At 45.9% G+C, this 17094-nt stretch overlaps 2 protein-coding genes across 9 annotated transcripts in view; one reads left to right on the top strand and one right to left on the bottom strand.

Moving 5' to 3' along the window:
• Positions 1–4675, top strand: part of tenm2a (teneurin transmembrane protein 2a) — a 199878-nt gene extending 195203 nt beyond the window's left edge. For all 8 annotated transcript variants that reach the window (XM_068583910.1, XM_068583892.1, XM_068583902.1 and 5 more), the window contains 6 exons: positions 79–348; positions 471–881; positions 988–1098; positions 1226–1493; positions 1909–2039; positions 2142–4675. In XM_068583910.1, coding sequence (XP_068440011.1) covers positions 79–348; positions 471–881; positions 988–1098; positions 1226–1493; positions 1909–2039; positions 2142–2879 — 1929 coding nt within the window. In that variant the 3' untranslated portion in view covers positions 2880–4675. The remainder of the gene's footprint in view (positions 1–78; positions 349–470; positions 882–987; positions 1099–1225; positions 1494–1908; positions 2040–2141) is intronic.
• A 1401-nt stretch (positions 4676–6076) lies between these two features.
• On the bottom strand, positions 6077–13308 carry zgc:165573 (cysteine-rich and transmembrane domain-containing protein 1). The gene is made up of 3 exons (XM_068581192.1): positions 13177–13308; positions 9402–9724; positions 6077–7131 (listed from the first exon to the last, which is right to left on the bottom strand). Exons 2-3 carry the CDS (start codon positions 9703–9705, stop codon positions 7028–7030), a joined length of 408 nt encoding a protein of 135 aa, XP_068437293.1. The 5' UTR covers positions 9706–9724; positions 13177–13308; the 3' UTR covers positions 6077–7027.
• Between the last annotated feature and the right edge of the window lie 3786 nt (positions 13309–17094).

Below are 17094 nucleotides of genomic sequence, written 5' to 3'. Positions count from 1 at the left end.
GCGCAAACTTTTGTGTGTGAAATGGAGCTCCCGTGGCTGCCAGAGGACTCAGGTTTTTTTTTTTCTTCTCCTCCACAGGTCGAGCACTTTGGAAAGTTCGGGGTCATTTACTACGACATTAATCAGATCATCACCACCGCCGTGATGACGCTGAGCAAGCATTTCGACACCCACGGTCGCATCAAGGAGGTCCAGTACGAGATCTTCCGCTCGCTGATGTACTGGATGACGGTGCAGTACGACAGCATGGGCCGGGTGGTGAAGAGAGAGCTCAAAATCGGGCCCTACGCCAACACCACTCAGTACCGCTACGATTATGACGGAGACGGACAGCTGAGCGGCGTCAAGGTGGGTGTGGAGGAGGGAGTCGCGGCGATGTGGATTTTTTAAAAGTGTTTATGGCACCTAATATGGCCCCGAAACTACCTTCTGAGCTGCCTGTGAGAGCTAACCTTCTTCATTTCATCCAGGTGAACGACTGGTCCACCTGGCGCTACAGCTACGACCTGAACGGCAACCTCCACCTGCTCAACCCCGGGAACAGCGCCCGCATCCTGCCGCTCCGCTACGACCTCAGGGACCGCATCACGCGGCTGGGGGACGTCCAGTACCGCCTGGACGAGGACGGCTACCTCAGCCAGCGCGGCGCCGACGTCTTCGACTACAACTCCAAAGGTCAGCTGCTGAGGGCCTACAACCGAGGGCCGAGCGGCTGGAGCGTCGTGTACCACTACGACGGGCTGGGCCGCAGGGTGTCCACGAGGAACAGCGTGGGACAGCACCTCCAGTTCTTCTACGCCGACCTCAACCACCCGGCCAGGTTCACGCACGTCTTCAACCACTCCAGCTCGGAGATCTCGTCGCTCTACTACGACCTGCAGGTAGGCGCGTGGGGGACGAACTCGGGGTATATATATCGAGTGATCTTTTCTTCATCCGAGAGCGTGATTTAAATGTCCTCGTGTGTCCTGTCTGTCACGTGATCAGGGACATTTGTTCGCCATGGAGGTGAGCAGCGGGGAGGAATACTATATAGCGTCTGACAACACCGGCACGCCGCTGGCTGTCTTCAGCAGCAATGGACAAATGATCAAACAGGTAACAGGAAACGTTGACTCGCGCTTTGTTTGCAATCAATTAAGTGCTCTGAAAATAGAGCGATGTGGTAAAAGGCGCATATGGGAGAAGGCTTCCGAAGTAAATTGACTGTGCTCGTGTCACCCAGGTGCAGTACACAGCCTACGGGGAGGTGTACCTGGACTCCAACCCGGAGTTCCAGCTGGTGGTCGGCTTCCACGGCGGCCTCTACGACCCCTTGACGAAGCTGGTCCACTTCACCCAGCGGGACTACGACGTCCTGGCCGGGCGCTGGACGTCGCCCGACTACAGCATGTGGCCCAAGATAGGGAAGGATCCCTCCCCGTTCAATCTGTACATGTTCAAGAACAACAACCCCCTCAGTGACATGCTGGACGTCAAGAATTACGTCACGGGTAAGCGGAGTGACACGGATTCACGGAGGGGGGGAGGGGGGTGCGCTGCTGCGTGACGGTTTCTACACAAACCTGTTTTCTTTCAGCGATGTGATGTGGGAGCAGCAGAACAGTCTGACTGCGAAGTTCAATCACATCTCCAAGAACGAGCCGAACTTTGCGCGTCGTGTCCTGACATTGTCTCTGATATCTCGATTGTGCAGAAGAAACAGATTGTCGTGGAAAAACACAGCTTACGCGAGTAAGAAATATGCCGCAGATGGCACCGTCGCTGGTAGCTTTGCATAACACCAGATGTGTCGCACCGGGCAAACACGCGTTGACTTTTTTTTTCTTATGATAAAAGAAATGATTTGTTTGCCGCCGTGTTTAACTCAGTCACTCGGCTAATTAATTTCCCTCCTGTCTGCCGTAGATGTGAAGAGCTGGCTGGTGATGTTTGGCTTCCAGCTCAGCAACATAATCCCCGGGTTCCCCCGACACTCGCTCTACTTCGTGGAGCCGCCGTACGAGCTGCAGGCCACGCAGCACTGCGAGAACGGACAGGTGAGCGGGGTGCGCCCCGAGACTGCCGATTCTGTTCAGTGCAGACGCCGGTCACCTTTCACAGCAACGCCATCTTGTATTTCCCCCCCCCCCCCCATGCAGCTCATCACCGGCGTGCAGCAGGCGGCGGAGCGTCACAACCAGGCCTTCATGGCCCTGGAGGGCCGGCGCCTCAACAAGGAACGCCGGAGGCGCAAGGACAAGCCGGGCCACTGGTTCGGCACCAGCGCCCCCATAATAGGCCGCGGGGTGATGCTGGCCCTGAAGGAGGGCCGCGTGGTGGCCGGCGTGTCGGCTTTGGCCAGCGACGACAGCCGCAAAGTGTCCCTGGTGCTCAACGGCGCCCAGTACCTGGAAGGCACCCATTACACGCAGGAGGGGAAGGACTGCCACTACTTTGTGAAGGTGGGCTCTGCCGACAGCGACCTCCTGGCCCTGGGGCTCACCAACGGGCGCAAGTCGCTGGAGAGCGGCATCAACGTGACGGTGAGCGGCCGCTCGAGGAGAGGGGTGACGGTGGAGTTCGCGGTGCCGGCGCTGGTGCTGAGCGTTCGCTACGGGCTCACGGCCGACGTGGTGGACGAAGAGAAGGTAAGACTGTTGGAGCTGGCCAGGCAGAGGGCCTTGGCCGGGGCCTGGGCCAAAGAGCAGCAGAGGGCCAGGGACGGGAAGGGAGGTAGCCGCCTGTGGACGGAGGGGGAGAGACAGCAGCTCCTAGCGACAGGTCGAGTACAAGGCTACGACGGATACTACGTGCTGCCGGTGGAGCAGTATCCAGAACTGGCTGACAGCAGCAACAACATCCAGTTCCTCAGACAGAACGAGATGGGCAAGAGGTAACAGCCCACCTGAAACTGTTTTGAAGGGCGGACTCTTCCCTCTCTCCCCACTTTTCACTTCTCTGGATCCTGCTCCTCTTTTCCTAACCCGGCCTCCTCGACCCGACTCCTCTCCGAACCCACGGAGCATCAACCAACACACGGGGTTACTCACGGAACGCTGCAGGGACTTTTGAAAAGAATGACTTATCAGAAGAAAAAAAACAAACAAGATTATTGTTAATTTTACTGCCACAGGCAAAGAAAATGTAAAAGTTTAGTGGAGCGATTTTTTTTCTTTCCTTTGAACAACTGAAAAAGCACTGAAGAACTTTGAGAGCTGTTGCTTAAACGAATAAGAAGATTCCCCTTTTTAAAAAAGATAGTGATATTTTTCGCCCATATTTCTTGGGTCACACTGAAGAGCGGCCACGACGGCTACCGAGCGAGTGCGCGGCGGCGGGGTGGGAGGGTCGTAGACCGCGCCGAAGGCTTTCCTGTCTCTAACGGACACTGAAGGCACAGGGACCAAAGCGGAGGCGGAGCCTCTCCGGAGCGCAGCCGGAAAAAAAAAAAAACCACGCCACATCAACGGAGGACGTCATAAGCAGCGACACACGCGGCGATGTCAAAAGGTCGTCCAATACTACGAGTCGTCTCCCTGTCTCAGGCCTCCCATCGTCTCCCACGGACCAGTCCTCTGCTGCCGAGGCGGCGCACACCCAACCAGGCATCTCACACTCACACACACACACACACACACACACACACAAGCTAACGGCATCCTCGAACGAGTCCGAGCTGTTGACGGACCGGAAGAATAAACTTTTTGAAAAAAAAACTTAAGTGAACAAAAGAAAAAAAAAAAAAAAAAAAAAAAAGTGATGGCTATATTTGTGGACAGTGGTATCACAGCATTGTTTATTTTGAAGCGGCGTGAAGAAATCATATTCCTACATATGTGTCCGACTACACTAAATTTCAGGATGTTGCGTAATATCGTAGATGCCGTAGTTTTGTACGTTTCAGTCGCGGTAGAATTGTGAGACTTTCACCAAGGCACTTCTGTACAGAACGATCCAACACACACCGCTCACAGAGTCCGGAAAACATGCTAAGTTAGTTATTTATTTTATTCTTTTTTTATTTATTTATTCTTAGTACTATATGACAATCATGAATGAGTCACCAGTTCTATTCCAAATGAACATTAATGGACGAGTTTATTTTCTTTTGTAAAATATGTAAGATTTTTTTTTTTTTTTTTTTTGGTTTTTGTATTAATTTCAGTTTGCTGCCAGGGCAAATAATAGTCACTCTCAAAAAGAATAATTTATGTAATAAAGTGTTTTAAAAAAAAAAAAAACGGTTTATACTTTAAATAAAGTCTTTAAAACTGTGAAATCTGTTTTTTCGAGCTATATTTCGATGTACAGTGTATAGATTTACCTTTATGCAGCACAGTAGAATATTGTCCAGAATATCGAGTTTTATATTTCTAAGAGGAAGTGGCTTGTAATGTGCAAAATCTTTAGCTGGTCTTACTACTCTAGAGTTTTGTGGCACTCTAATATTCCATATCTACAATATCAATCCCCAGTTTCTTGTTTTTGACTGTTTTTTGGTTTGGAAGCAGAGATAATTTCTGTCCTAGATCCCAACAGCGGTAGCAGTAATGGATCCCTCTCACTGTGAAGAGACTCGTGCTGGATGTCATAATGTACCAAATCAGTATTATCAAAAGGATGATTCTTATACATTCACTGAAACGAGACTCTTCTGAGAACCTTATCAATAAAACATAATTGTTTACTTCAACTGAGCAGCGTCTAGTTCACTTGCATCTCATTTTTCTTTTGTGTGTGTGTGTGTGTGTGTGTGTGTGTGTGAAAACAATTGATGTTCTTTTTACAGGAGCAACTTCCACCAGACTCAAATGGCTCTTACATTACCATTAATTGCATTTCAAAGTAATGCAGTGTTATGCAATGACAAAGAAAAAGCTACAATAATTCGTTAATCGTGCATCAACTTCGCTGAATAGCATTTCTTGCTCCACATATTCTTGTTTGTGAAAACGTTAATACACAAATGACCCTGATGTCTTGATGCCGTGCCAGTAAACAACCACACAGCTACTGTACTACTTCACATGGGGGCCAATTTTGTTGTTTTTTTACGCCGACTGTTCATCGATTTTAATGTGCCGTTTAAGTAGCCGTTGCAATGAGGCCCGTTAACTCCAAGTGCTTACGGATTGATGTTTTTTTTTTTTTTTTGCTGGAATAATTTGACTCCACTCGTGCCCTTCCAGCAGTGTTAGAGCAGCTTAACGCATCTATAATCAATATTGTATAATAACGATGGATCACATGACTGCAGTACATTCACAATGTATTCAGACCGCTTCACATTTTGTTCTGCTGCAAGCTCGGGCGAAAATCATTTCAATTGAATTTTCCACTCTAAAAAAAAAAAAAAAAAGTTACACTCAATAACCCATAAAGGCAAAGCAAGAACTTGTTTTTTTTCTCGGCCGACGACGCAAATCACAGCAAAGACCAAGACGTGAGGTGGAAGGAACTGCCTGCAGGGGCAAGACGGGCCTTTCCCACAGCGGACATGTTGACTTGTTGCAGTAGCGAGGGGACAGACGTCGCTGACGGCGTTCCAGTGAGAGACAGCGAGCCAACGCACACCGGACTGGACCCTGAACTCACAGCAGCAAAGCACCACGAGGCAGTGGAAGGCTGCAATCTACAACAATGCATCCTATTTTATAAACTGATCCTTTTCCTGTGTGTATTAACCTTTAATCTGAAATGTAACTAACTGCCCCTCTCACATATATTATAGTGAAGTAAAAAAATATATTAAAATAATCAATCACAGATACCACAAAACTATCAAATGCAATGCAAGAGTAAATATACTTAGTTTCTTTCCACCGCTGCGCATTAGGGGGATGCGACACCTCCTGTAATCTGTTCCATCGTCTCTCCACTTCTTTGGTTTCACTTCAGTGGATCAGGCCGGCGGCCATGTCGCAACCAGCATCCTGCACGCGCAGCTGTGTTATAAATAGTTGAATGGATCCGGCCAGGCCCCGGCGGCTACAGGGTGCTGATCCATACTCTCCATTGTCTTTTAACCTCCCACACACACACACACCCGCATACAACCAACAATATACACAAATGACAAAGCCTTTCATTTTTACGGGAATACATTTTAATGCAAATTTATCATCCAAAGCAAAACAACAACAAAAAAGGCATCTGACAGGTCATTTGGTTTCTTCTGTTAAGCAATCACTTCTTCTTTTTTTTATTGTTTTTATCTCCAAACCTTTTTTTCACATTTTCGAGTTTTATTTCCAAGGTATGTAATAAAAACTAATATTTTTTTTCATATTAAGATCGTGGAAAAAAACCCATCGTGGCCATCGACTGTTAACAGTAATCAAACATAAACCGCTGTCATCTTTAAAAATGCATTCACGTGTATCCACCTGAAGACGTAAGTCGGCAAAAAACGGCTTCTGTGCAAATGAAAGGGATACATTTCAAGCATTATTTTTCTTAAGAGCGCCCTGTGGCTCACCAACGGCCGGGGTCTTGGTGCCCTTCGGGGGTGAATAGAGGGGAGGAGAGGGGAGGGTTGCCATCGGCGAAGCTGAGGGCGGGGTTAGGGGGAGGGCTGGAGATGATTGACAGGGCAGGCAGGAGTAGTATCTTACAGAGGTAATCGTCATAAAGTGCCAAGAGAGCCTCACACTAGATGAGCCTGAGATCCAAGTATACCGTGCGTGTGTGGGTGTGTGTGTGTGTGTGTGTGTGTGTGTGCGTGTATATGTTTATGTGTGTGTGTGCATGTGCGATTATAGCGAGGAGGTTATGTTTAGAAGCTAGGTACAAGCTGCTACAGAGTAGCTCATGGACGGGGGTCGGCCGGTCAGTGCTGAGGGTTTCACATCGAGGTCGAGCAAGTGGCACCAGACAGAGACGTATGGGAATCAAGGCTTTCATTTATAGACGGGCAGAGGAGTGAAACAGAGGGTTTTTTTTTAAAGGAGTGTAAGGTCTAAGGCAGATGAAGGGGTGGGGCTCGAGGCACAGAAATCAACGGGTTTGGGAGGGGAGTAACGGGGGTGAACTGTTGGAGGAATAGTTATGTCAGCATGTCCCAGAGACAGCAGCAACACAGGGCCGTCCAGCAGGCTGTCAGGCAAGTGTCTCCCGAGTCGTCCCTTCTCCTGTCCTCCACCACGTACACTGGAGTGGGAGACAGGGAGAAAGAGAGGGAGAAAGAGAGAGAGAGAAGGGCGGGAGGATGGTACGGGGTTGACACGGAGATACAGAGGAGAGGGGGAGACAATTTAAAAGAAAGCAATTAGTGATTCATTTCCTCCAATCGCATTAGAAACATGGAGAAGATTCACCCTCAAAGTCTTCAGCGGGAAGCTGGAGTGTAACCGGAGGCCGCTAGGATTTTTTTTTTTCTTTCCTCTAATTGCGTTCATCGCGGGAGGCGCATCGCCATGGTAATGCCACAGCAGCCCGTCAAGAAAGAGCTGTGATCGGGCGGCGTTACAGGCGTGTAACACGAGCGCCGCTGCGAGGCAAGCGTCAAAAAAACGGTGAAAAAAAAAGGAGCTTTTTTTTCAGAGCGCTTACGCGTCAACCAGACCAGCACAGCGGTGGCTTCGCTTTACACCTTCACCTTCGGTCAATACGTCTAAATAAGTCATGCGACAGGATTGTGTTTCCCCGTATGTGGAGAGTTCCCCCATCTGTTACACGCACACACAAACACACACACACACACACACACAAAGAAAAACAACAGGCCCCGAATGAAAACATCTCCCGTTCCTTGTGTCTGCGATTAATCATTCATGTGCAGGGGAACAGGAGTCCAGCACACAATAACCAGGGGCAGTGACTCATGACATGGGAGGCCGGCGCTTTACCAAGGTGACGAGATTAAGTGAAGCCGGGCTCGGATAATTAAATGACCGGTTAATGATTGGCCAATATTTAATACTGAGCGTCTCCTATCAAAGATAATTCAGAGCGAAGGGGCCTCAACAGCGGAAACACTCCGCTTTTGATCCGCCAGAAGAGGCTTATCTTGATCAGCTCCATGAGCAGTACCACCTCACCGCTCTCCTTAACACAAAGAGGTGTTTAAGAAGGTGCTCTCTGAAAGCTTGGCTTTGCACATTCAGTTTGAATATTTTATGACCGTGACATGTGTGCTTTTTTTTGTTTCACAGCTTGTGCTCCGTTCTGGATGCTCAGCTGGGAGGCGCTACTGCACCGGCACACCTTTTATCTTAACCTGGCTTGACTTCACACTTCTGAATGCTTAATGACTTGTTCTGAGCGCTGGCAGGTTTTACTGTTCTTTTGGTTTTCTTGATGAACACATCTCGATCAAATAGTCAAAAGACAGAATGAACAGGAAACATTTACGGTGTTTTTTTTAGGGGTGGAGAGCTTCATCTTGATCTGTGAGAAACTAGGACGAGTAGTTTTCCACCACTTTTAAAAACTTTTGAGCGAAATCAATTTATCCGGACTATAAATGTCAGATGAATTGAAAATGAAAAATAATAGGTCCTTTTAACAGCAGACATTCTCCCTTGTTGTCAAAGTTAAATAACATTATGTTGTCTCCGTTTTATTCAAGTGTCCCATTAAGCTGTGACAGTGTGACAATGAGCCAGCATGAACAATAGCAGGAGCAGGAAACCAAAAACAGCTTAATGGGATTCAGTCATCACTCATTTTATCCACCTGTGCCTTTTCCTTATCCTTTCTTTTTAACAAAAGGCCTGTACGCAAACCGATTCTATCTGAGATGAGTCACATGACCGACAGACAGCCGTAGGCGTCTTTCTTCAGAGTTGAACAGTGCAAAACTGTTCAAATGTTATGATCAAATTCAAATGATCCCCTCAATACTTTCCACTTTCTGAATCAATGTTCTATTATCACAAACATTTCCCACAGATCCTTAAATACATGAGACTCCCAACCATACCAAATATTTTTGGCGGCGCAGCTAAACGCTAATAAAAAAGGAATAAACGCCATTTTCAGTAATTAATACCTACTAAAAACGTTTATTTCTATCTTTATGTCTTGTATACATGTTGTATACATTTATATATGTATTGTAAGTGTAGTATTTCTATCCTTCTATTGTAAAACACAATTGAAAACTAACTTTTATCACACTGGATCAAGCACAAAGTTAGTGTTGTCCGAATAACACGGTGACAAGGCAAGTGATCAGCCCTCAGTAAACATGTCAGCAGATTAGCTCGCCTCTCCTTCCTGGTCGTCGCGGCCCGTTGAGACTCTCAGCCCTCATCACAGTCAAAACATTTGGTCAAAAGGAGAGTATTTGGTCAGACGAGTAGCCTCGTCAAGTTCTACCGTGAAGACTATTTTTGGCAAAACACATCTTTTGTTTTGACAACATAATGAATAGCTTTGGATATTTGCATCAATCTCCGTCGCGTGCTCTCACTCACCTGTGTTTTTGGGAGCCTCTCCATACATTGGCCCAGGTGGGGGTCCCCCCTGCCAGCCGAACTGTGGTTGCGGTTGTCCAGGGTACCCGTATTGAGGTTGCCCTGGGCCCGGGTAAGGACCTCCCGGGCCCATTTGTCCTGCAGGGTAGTTGGGGTACGCTGCGTTGGGCTGCTCCATGTTCACAGGGTATCCCTGTGGGGGATAACCCTGAGCCGGGTAGCCCTGTGGAGGTGGGCCTTGGGCCGGGTAGCCTGGAGCAGTGGGGCCATTGCCTGGGTACGGAGGGGGCTGCTCAAAATTCATCTTTGGGACAAACGGTCACCTGAAGAGCAAGCAAATAGGAGTGAAGGTGTTACTTTTCTAATTTTACTTTGACTCAGACAACAATACAGTAAAGAGACAGGCAGAGGGCGCGGGTGTACTATCGTGTGAACACCAATGCCAGCGCTGATGTCAAAACTGTGAGAGGCAATTCTCAGGTCAGCAGGTCCTATGTAACATACCTGTAAAAGAGAATATCATATAATATTCTTCATAATTGAAATGCCATCATGCTACATTAGTGCATTACAAAAAGGTAAATAAAACAATTATTTACAGTTAGTAGAGAGATACTAAGTATGTAATACAATAACAGTTTTTATTATTGAGCTGTGGTGCTTAAACAGTCCGCCATCGTACTAGTTTGCAGTTAACGTCATGTGAATGTATCCAAATTCTGTCGCAAAATCACAACAATGTGGTATTGTTTCGACCGCGAAGAATGTGTGTGTTGTGTGCCTGTGTGTGTGTGTGTGTGTGTGTGTGTGTGTGTGTGTGTGTGTGTGTGTGTGTGTGTGTGAGATTCAGCCTCGAGTGTCCCATTAGACACTAAATTCCAGCGAGTCCTGCCATAAGAACACAACATTTCCAGCCGAGCACATAAATGATGCACTGTTTCCCACAACGGTGCAGAGCTCGTAGTTGCTCCTTAACCCCTTAACTCATCTCCTGCAGTCTCAGTCTCACGTGGCGAACGATCACGGGAGAGAGAAGCCTAGCATGTTGAGTGTGTCTTTTGAGTCAACAGTCAATAATCACCGGTCACAGCAGAACTGCCCGAGATAAGCACTATTTTCTTAGTGTTCACACGCAGACTTTACAAATGGAGGAGTCAGCTTCACAGACTGCAGGGCGAGGCTAATCAAATGAACCATGGGAAAAAGAGAGAGACATTACAGTGACCAAACGGCTCTCCTTGTATCTTCACACTTTTCTCTTTACTCGGAAACACAACTTCACACATTCATGGTTTCCGTGTGTGGGTGTAAGACCAACACAACACGGTTGAGGAAAGGTTTTGACGCTGTTGTCGATCCAGGAACTGTTTTCTTTATCTCTGAAGCTGTTTGGAAAGTCTAATAAATGTTTGGTATCAGCTTTGCGTCTAAAGGTTAACCGTTCCACTCCACACCTCGTGAGAAAGTGCATTTCCCAACCTAATGGCTTCTGATAAGGCGGATCTGACTCCTTCGCGACCCTCATGCTGGCCCTCATCATTGGATTTGCTCATGTAGAACAGCCATAGCAGAGGACAGTGGGCCAGATGGAAAACTCTGCTTGGCCTCACTGGATTCCTCTGTCACGTTGTATATGTACACTGTAAACATCTAAATAGCGCTCCAACTACGTTGTGCTCAGCTTCTCCATCCACAACCAATCCTCTGCCCATGACAGAGCAATGCCGTAGCTGTAAATTTAAATAAGTCAAAGGGCATTTTTCCAATTGGTAGACAGTAAAACGGTTGTTAATTTGGAAAAACAAGATTGTATTTATCAGGTTCAAAGTATAACAACTCTCTTTGATTACCTAATTTAGTAATAATATTAATAACATGGCTTAAAGAGGACTCTTGGGTAATGTTAAACAACAGAATACATTTTATAGAAGAAAATAACTGTTAATGGAGAACATCCTGCTTCAACATCAGCAGTAAGCTTCTCTGTGCAGCGCTTATTTAAAAAGTCGTCTGGAGATTTTACCGCCTGACAGATGGCAAGGCCTCTGCAACTATGGTTACCATGCTCCAGGGGAAACAGACTGATCCCTGATGGTTTGATTTTGTTTGTACCTTGAGGCAGGAAGGAGTAGTGAAATGACACAATCACCAGATCTCTCCCTGTTAACAGCGAAGCGTTGATGGCTGTCGGATCTTTGCACCACCTCACAAGTCATTTGTGACCATAAAGAGTGTTACATTACCGGCTGACGGGCTGAGAGGAGCTTCTTTCAAAAGGGACCTGACAAACAATCAGTAATCTGACACCAGTGAGGATGTTTATACAGCATCAAAGGTCACCTTGTGGGTGACATTGGCTTTATTGTACCCACATTAATCTGCACCGGACTTTGATATCAAATTATGTTCTGATGAGATGCGATTTGATTTACAGGTCTCGTCTCTCCTGGGAAGGCTGGCAATGTGTGTGTGTGTGTGTGTGTGTGTGTGTGTGTGTGTGTGTGTGTGTGTGTGTGTGTGTGTATTTGCATGTTTGCCATTTGTTTGCCAAGTGAATGAGTTTCGCACACTGCTTACACAATGGTATTACGTACAGAAAGTGCAGTTGAGACATCCCTCTGAAAAATGGTATTACTGACAAGGGAGTAAACAGGCGTAGTCAGTTCATTAACATATGCGTTACTATGAGCAGCAATAAACTATGTACAACAACAAATAAGCCACTTAACTGTTGGGAGTTATTAACCCTTGATTTAAACAATACCTCTGTAGACTACATAATGGACACAACAAAGTAAATGATTAATTTTGTGAACCCATTCAGGGCTGCTGGCATCAGCTCCTGTTAAGCTGATTTCGTAAATGCCGAGTGCCATGGATGACTAAGGAAACTTCCCCTTATCATCAACAAGTTCCCTTACTTATGTAGACGTGGAAATGTATTGTCAAGACGAACTTGACAATGTCATCCATTTGTTGTCACTGTACAATACTATTTTCATATTATGTGTGTATGCGTATCGAGAGGAATGTAAACAGCAACGATAGAAACACTGGGGACTTTTCTGGGTAGATAGCATGGCATCTTAATTACTTGTGTCCAGGAGAAGTATGACACAATACCAAAAGAAATGTATGATTTTTTTTTTTTTTATGTGTGACTGTGCTTACACAGCTCTGGAGCCTCAGCAGCCTTTGTTTACTTTCTCTGCGTCTAATGGAGGCGTCACAAGACCAAGAGGCTGTATGTGAAGACACCCCATTGACCGTAATTAGGTAAAAAATCTGAACCACAGCCATGTCACACATACACACGATGCAAATACACGGGCTGAGCCCAGCACGACAAAGGGAACAAAAGGCCACACGCATACACATACATAATATATCCTTGAGCGGTTACAGCAGGAAAATAAAAATGGGGTCTTTGTTGCTACAAACTGAAAGGACATTTAGCCGCATATCGTTAATTTAAGCTATTAAGCTAGCTTGTTATTAGCTAAATATTACCATTTTATCACGAGCCTTACAATGTAAACGGTCGACTAGTATCAGTATTGTAAAAACAGGAGTATTATAATAACGTTATTTCGCGCCAACAGTCGGTCATCATTATAATGTTTAAGAAATATTATACGCTAATAAGATATGGCACCTGCAGGCCCCAGCCCATAGCACTGTTCCGTTTCCCAGGACCCTAAGTTAATGATGGTCTTAATGTTAAGGCTCATAAACACACAAATATAACACCGTAGGACACGTTTTGACAGCCTACCTTTGAATGAATAGTCTGTCGTAAACAGCAGCAATGCTTGAGTGGAAAGAAACTCCTTCTCTTCTCCGAGTTGACAACAATTTGTTACCGCAATGTGCGACCCTCTTGTGTCTAAAAAAACCCAGTGCGTATCGCGTTTGCGGAACGTGACGTCACTTTAAGGGTATGGAGCGAAGGGAGGGAGGAAAGGGGGAGGGGGAAATGAGGAAACGAAGAGCGGGGATTGGCTGACGCGACGATCGCTGCTCGTGACGTCCAATCACAAGACAGAGCGATGACCAGTGGCAGCACCTTCTGATCCTCCGACTTGATAAAACATTGAATAAGGCCCACATCACCGAGCCAGTGACGGATGGACCACGAGGAAAGAGAATAGTCAAGATTGGTGACTAATAAATGTTAATCATTAATAAGAGACCTTGTAGATCTCGCCTTTGGATTTAGATTTTGACAAGATGTTGGAATAGTTTCAGCTCTTGACATGCTCGTATTAAGTTATATTTAATATAAGATCCCAACATATACATATCTACAATTATTGTGGTGCTCTTACATGTTATCTACATCATGTGTTTTTTTTATTCATCAATGCACCTGTTTGTCTATGGTGCATTACTGGTTTTATCCCAGCAGGTGTCAGACTATTCCCACTCTATTCCTCTGTGGAGGGCTCGTTGTTGCCGTTTCCTGCACTGCAATGAGCAAGCAGTGATCTGTTGTATTGTCATGTAACTAATATATGTTTTACCGATGTTTTTGTTTCATTTGTGTTTTCTGAATTATAATACTTAGCATCACAAACCCTACAGTATAAATTAAGCACCTACATTTTCATTGTTTTGACTGTTGCAGTGAGTTTGACACAGAATATTTTTTTTAAATCATAAAATATTTATCAAAACAGCAATGGCACAGAAATGTAAAGCTTTTGTTGAAAAATGTGCTTACAACAAAGGGGACTGAATGCCTTTTAAACTAATGAAGTGCTTGACAATGATCCGGGTGACCTGGTTCCTATAGTGTGCCTGTGTAATATTGAGTTGTGTTGTTGTGTTCATGGAAGAGCAGCCGATATCTGAGTGAGTCTGCTCAGATTCTGTTGTAACAAGAAGGAACTGGGACTCTGGGGCTTCCCTGCTCTTGTGGGCAGCGATGAGACAGCTCACACACAGAGTGTTGCACCCCATGCATGTGCATACCTTACTGTGAGCGCATGTACATAACAGCACATGAAAGGGAGTGGTGGAAGACAAGTATCCTACCGTTAGCTATATTTAATAGTTACTCTGCAGATTGATAATACACTGTCTAATAGACACACCCATGCACGTACACTTCTTATACATAAAAGGGGTCATAGGGTTTGGAGACATGGGTTGTGAAACATCATCTCAGTTCCTCCATCAGACACGACATTACACGAGTACAGTGTGAGCAGAGTAACATACTGGCAGCCAGACAGCCAGCTTGACAGCTGCCACTGGCAGTGGAATTAAAAAAGGAAACAGTTTCTATTCTGCAAGATGATACCAGATAGCGAGGTGTGATAAAAAAGCTTGCAGAAGCAGTGTGTGTTCAATCGGTGGCCTGTAACAACAGAGTTGTAGACCAGCGATGACCCAACCCCAAAGAAACAAGCACCTGACCTCTGACATACACACGCTAAGCTATATTTACAGCTATTACAAAGTCATGCATGGAAAACATGTTGGTGGAAGGCACTGTTACTGGAGACACATGAAGCAATAGCGCTGCAGCAGCTGTCAGAAGACTGACCTGAGACTCGGCAACAAACAGCAAAGGAATCCTCAGCTTTATCCTAAGATGAAGTGCATGGCTACACTGAGTATTCTGCGTTGTCATTCTGAACCTAATTGTTGTGTCATGAACAAGGCCACGGTTTGCTTTTAGTGTAGGCTGAGCTGCGTGAGGTCGATTCAAAAGAGTGTTTGTTTGTTGTAATGTCCTACACTTTACGACCTTCATATAGTCCTTTGTTGGAAGCCTCCCCTACCGGAGCTGAACAGATGAAACCAGTAATGAAATATACTTGTCTACGATTGCAGTGTAATCCAAGAAGCTGAACACAATCTGTAAATGAAATGCAGCACATCTAGGAATTGAATATACTTTTACTGGTGGACTAATAAAAGTCGCTGTGTGAGACAGTTGGCTTAATTCTGTTGGCTTAAAACAGTTGGCTTAATGAAAAGAAATGCAAAGTTATGTTTATGTACAAATCTTCATCATGCATGATGAAGCAACATGCAATCCACTCCAGCCCACCCGGTCATGATAGATGTGACCAAGAGGGCCGTGTGTACCAGTGTCTGTTTACATCGTCACCCCGGCAATCTAGCCCGAGCCCGCACCAACGGATTCAGCGGGAGCAGCCGACAGAAATAGAGCATGGCCTGCCGGCCCAGCTCCACCCAACCCTCTTTATGGGGAGCAGGGGGAGGGGGATGTCAGGAGGAGAGGGGGGGGGGAATAGTTTGCCTGTGGAAAAGGGCAATGGGGCAAGATTACCAGAGTTCATTGAAACTCAGGGAATGCAAGGGGTTGGGTGGAGCGAAGTTGTTTACCGTGGTCGAAGGACAATACCATCCAAAACAACATTTCAGGCATGGATGGCAGTCAAACCATCAACTAGTTCTTTACAAGCCAGGATGAAGCTTTTTATATCAGGGGGGAGGCGAACCTTGTGTCACATTTACACACGTATGGTCACATTTTGGATTCAGCACAATGGCTGATTCCATTAATTAGCACTAAATACTATGTTTTACCTCTGAAAGGTGTATAATTCTATGTTTGCTATAAAGTCACAATAAAGCAATATGGGGGTTTGGAGAAATCATCGCATTTCTAGACAACAAGCTTTGTCAGACGCATGTTTGCCGACCCTCTAGGCCCTCGCTTTGTGATGGATACCTCGTCCAGAAGGCCACTGACAAGCTTTTGCGTCACTGTCACATGCCCAGTGATAAACCAAATTCCAAAGGCCAATTACTGCATGTTAAAAATGACGTACACCGGACAATTCTTTTGTCTGACATTTACATCAAATGTGGGTGGCCATGTGATCATGATGCTGTGGTGTGGATGTCCAGAGTGAACAAACTTTAAACCTGTAATCACAATGGTACGGATGCATTGGTTTCCTTTAAAGCAAAAACATTAAAGTATCATATTCAGTATCGTTTTTGCCCGATAGGAAATCCCTGTGGCGTTCTTCTCACGTGTGCCCAGAACAAACACACACAAATAAACGTGTTCAAACAGTACATGCAGGTCAATCAGCATGGTTTGAAGCATTACCTAGACTTTTATCAAAAAGTTATCTTATCATTTTGCACTGCAGTGCGGGTCCAGTCTGGGTCCAGTATTTGCTCAAGGACATAGTAACATTATGGTACACAGCAAGCTGGCTTTGCGAGAGCCAAATACTGAGCACATGCTCTGACTCTCACCATGAGTCATGTATAAAATCAGAGCAACTTGGACAAAACTCAGTCGACACCTTTGATGTGACGCTAAGCGGTTGCCGGTCACACCTGCAAGGCCGTGGGACGAGACCAGCTGAGCAGACTGACCCACATCAGTGACTCGCTCATGACGCATGGGGACCTGCTTATCTGTTCTCACTGGAAGATATATCTTGACATCAGCAGTAGCTTCGAAATCGAACTTTTTTTTTTTTGGTGCCGGTCACCGGGTGCTGAAACCAATGTGCCATCGCTACCTAAACAATTCTCATAGATGTGAAGTAAATCAACAATTACATATTGGAGACTGTCTGGTCAAATACCAGCAGGTGTCCCACCCCGCCCCCATGCTACAGAGTGGTTTCAATAGGCCTGGTCTTTGAGCTGCAGCTGACCTCATTTCTTGAAACCAGGCCTTCTCCTACAGTCC

Source organism: Clinocottus analis, unplaced genomic scaffold (assembly GCF_023055335.1).
Source record: "Clinocottus analis isolate CAN_PGR_092001 unplaced genomic scaffold, fCliAna1.0.p SCAF_10, whole genome shotgun sequence".
In the NCBI taxonomy this organism is placed as follows: domain Eukaryota; kingdom Metazoa; phylum Chordata; class Actinopteri; order Perciformes; family Cottidae; genus Clinocottus; species Clinocottus analis.
The sequence above is the reverse complement of the archived record's forward strand: the minus strand, read 5'-3'. Positions and strand labels throughout refer to the sequence as shown.

Bases quoted from the DNA above. Each gene is read 5' to 3' on its own strand.
- zgc:165573 (XM_068581192.1), bottom strand. From the start codon at position 9,705: ATGAATTTTGAGCAGCCCCCTCCGTACCCAGGCAATGGCCCCACTGCT. The intron at 7,132-9,401 runs GTGAGTGAGAGC...CTCCCACTCCAG, and splicing joins AGAGGCTCCCAAAAACACAG to TGTACGTGGTGGAGGACAGG.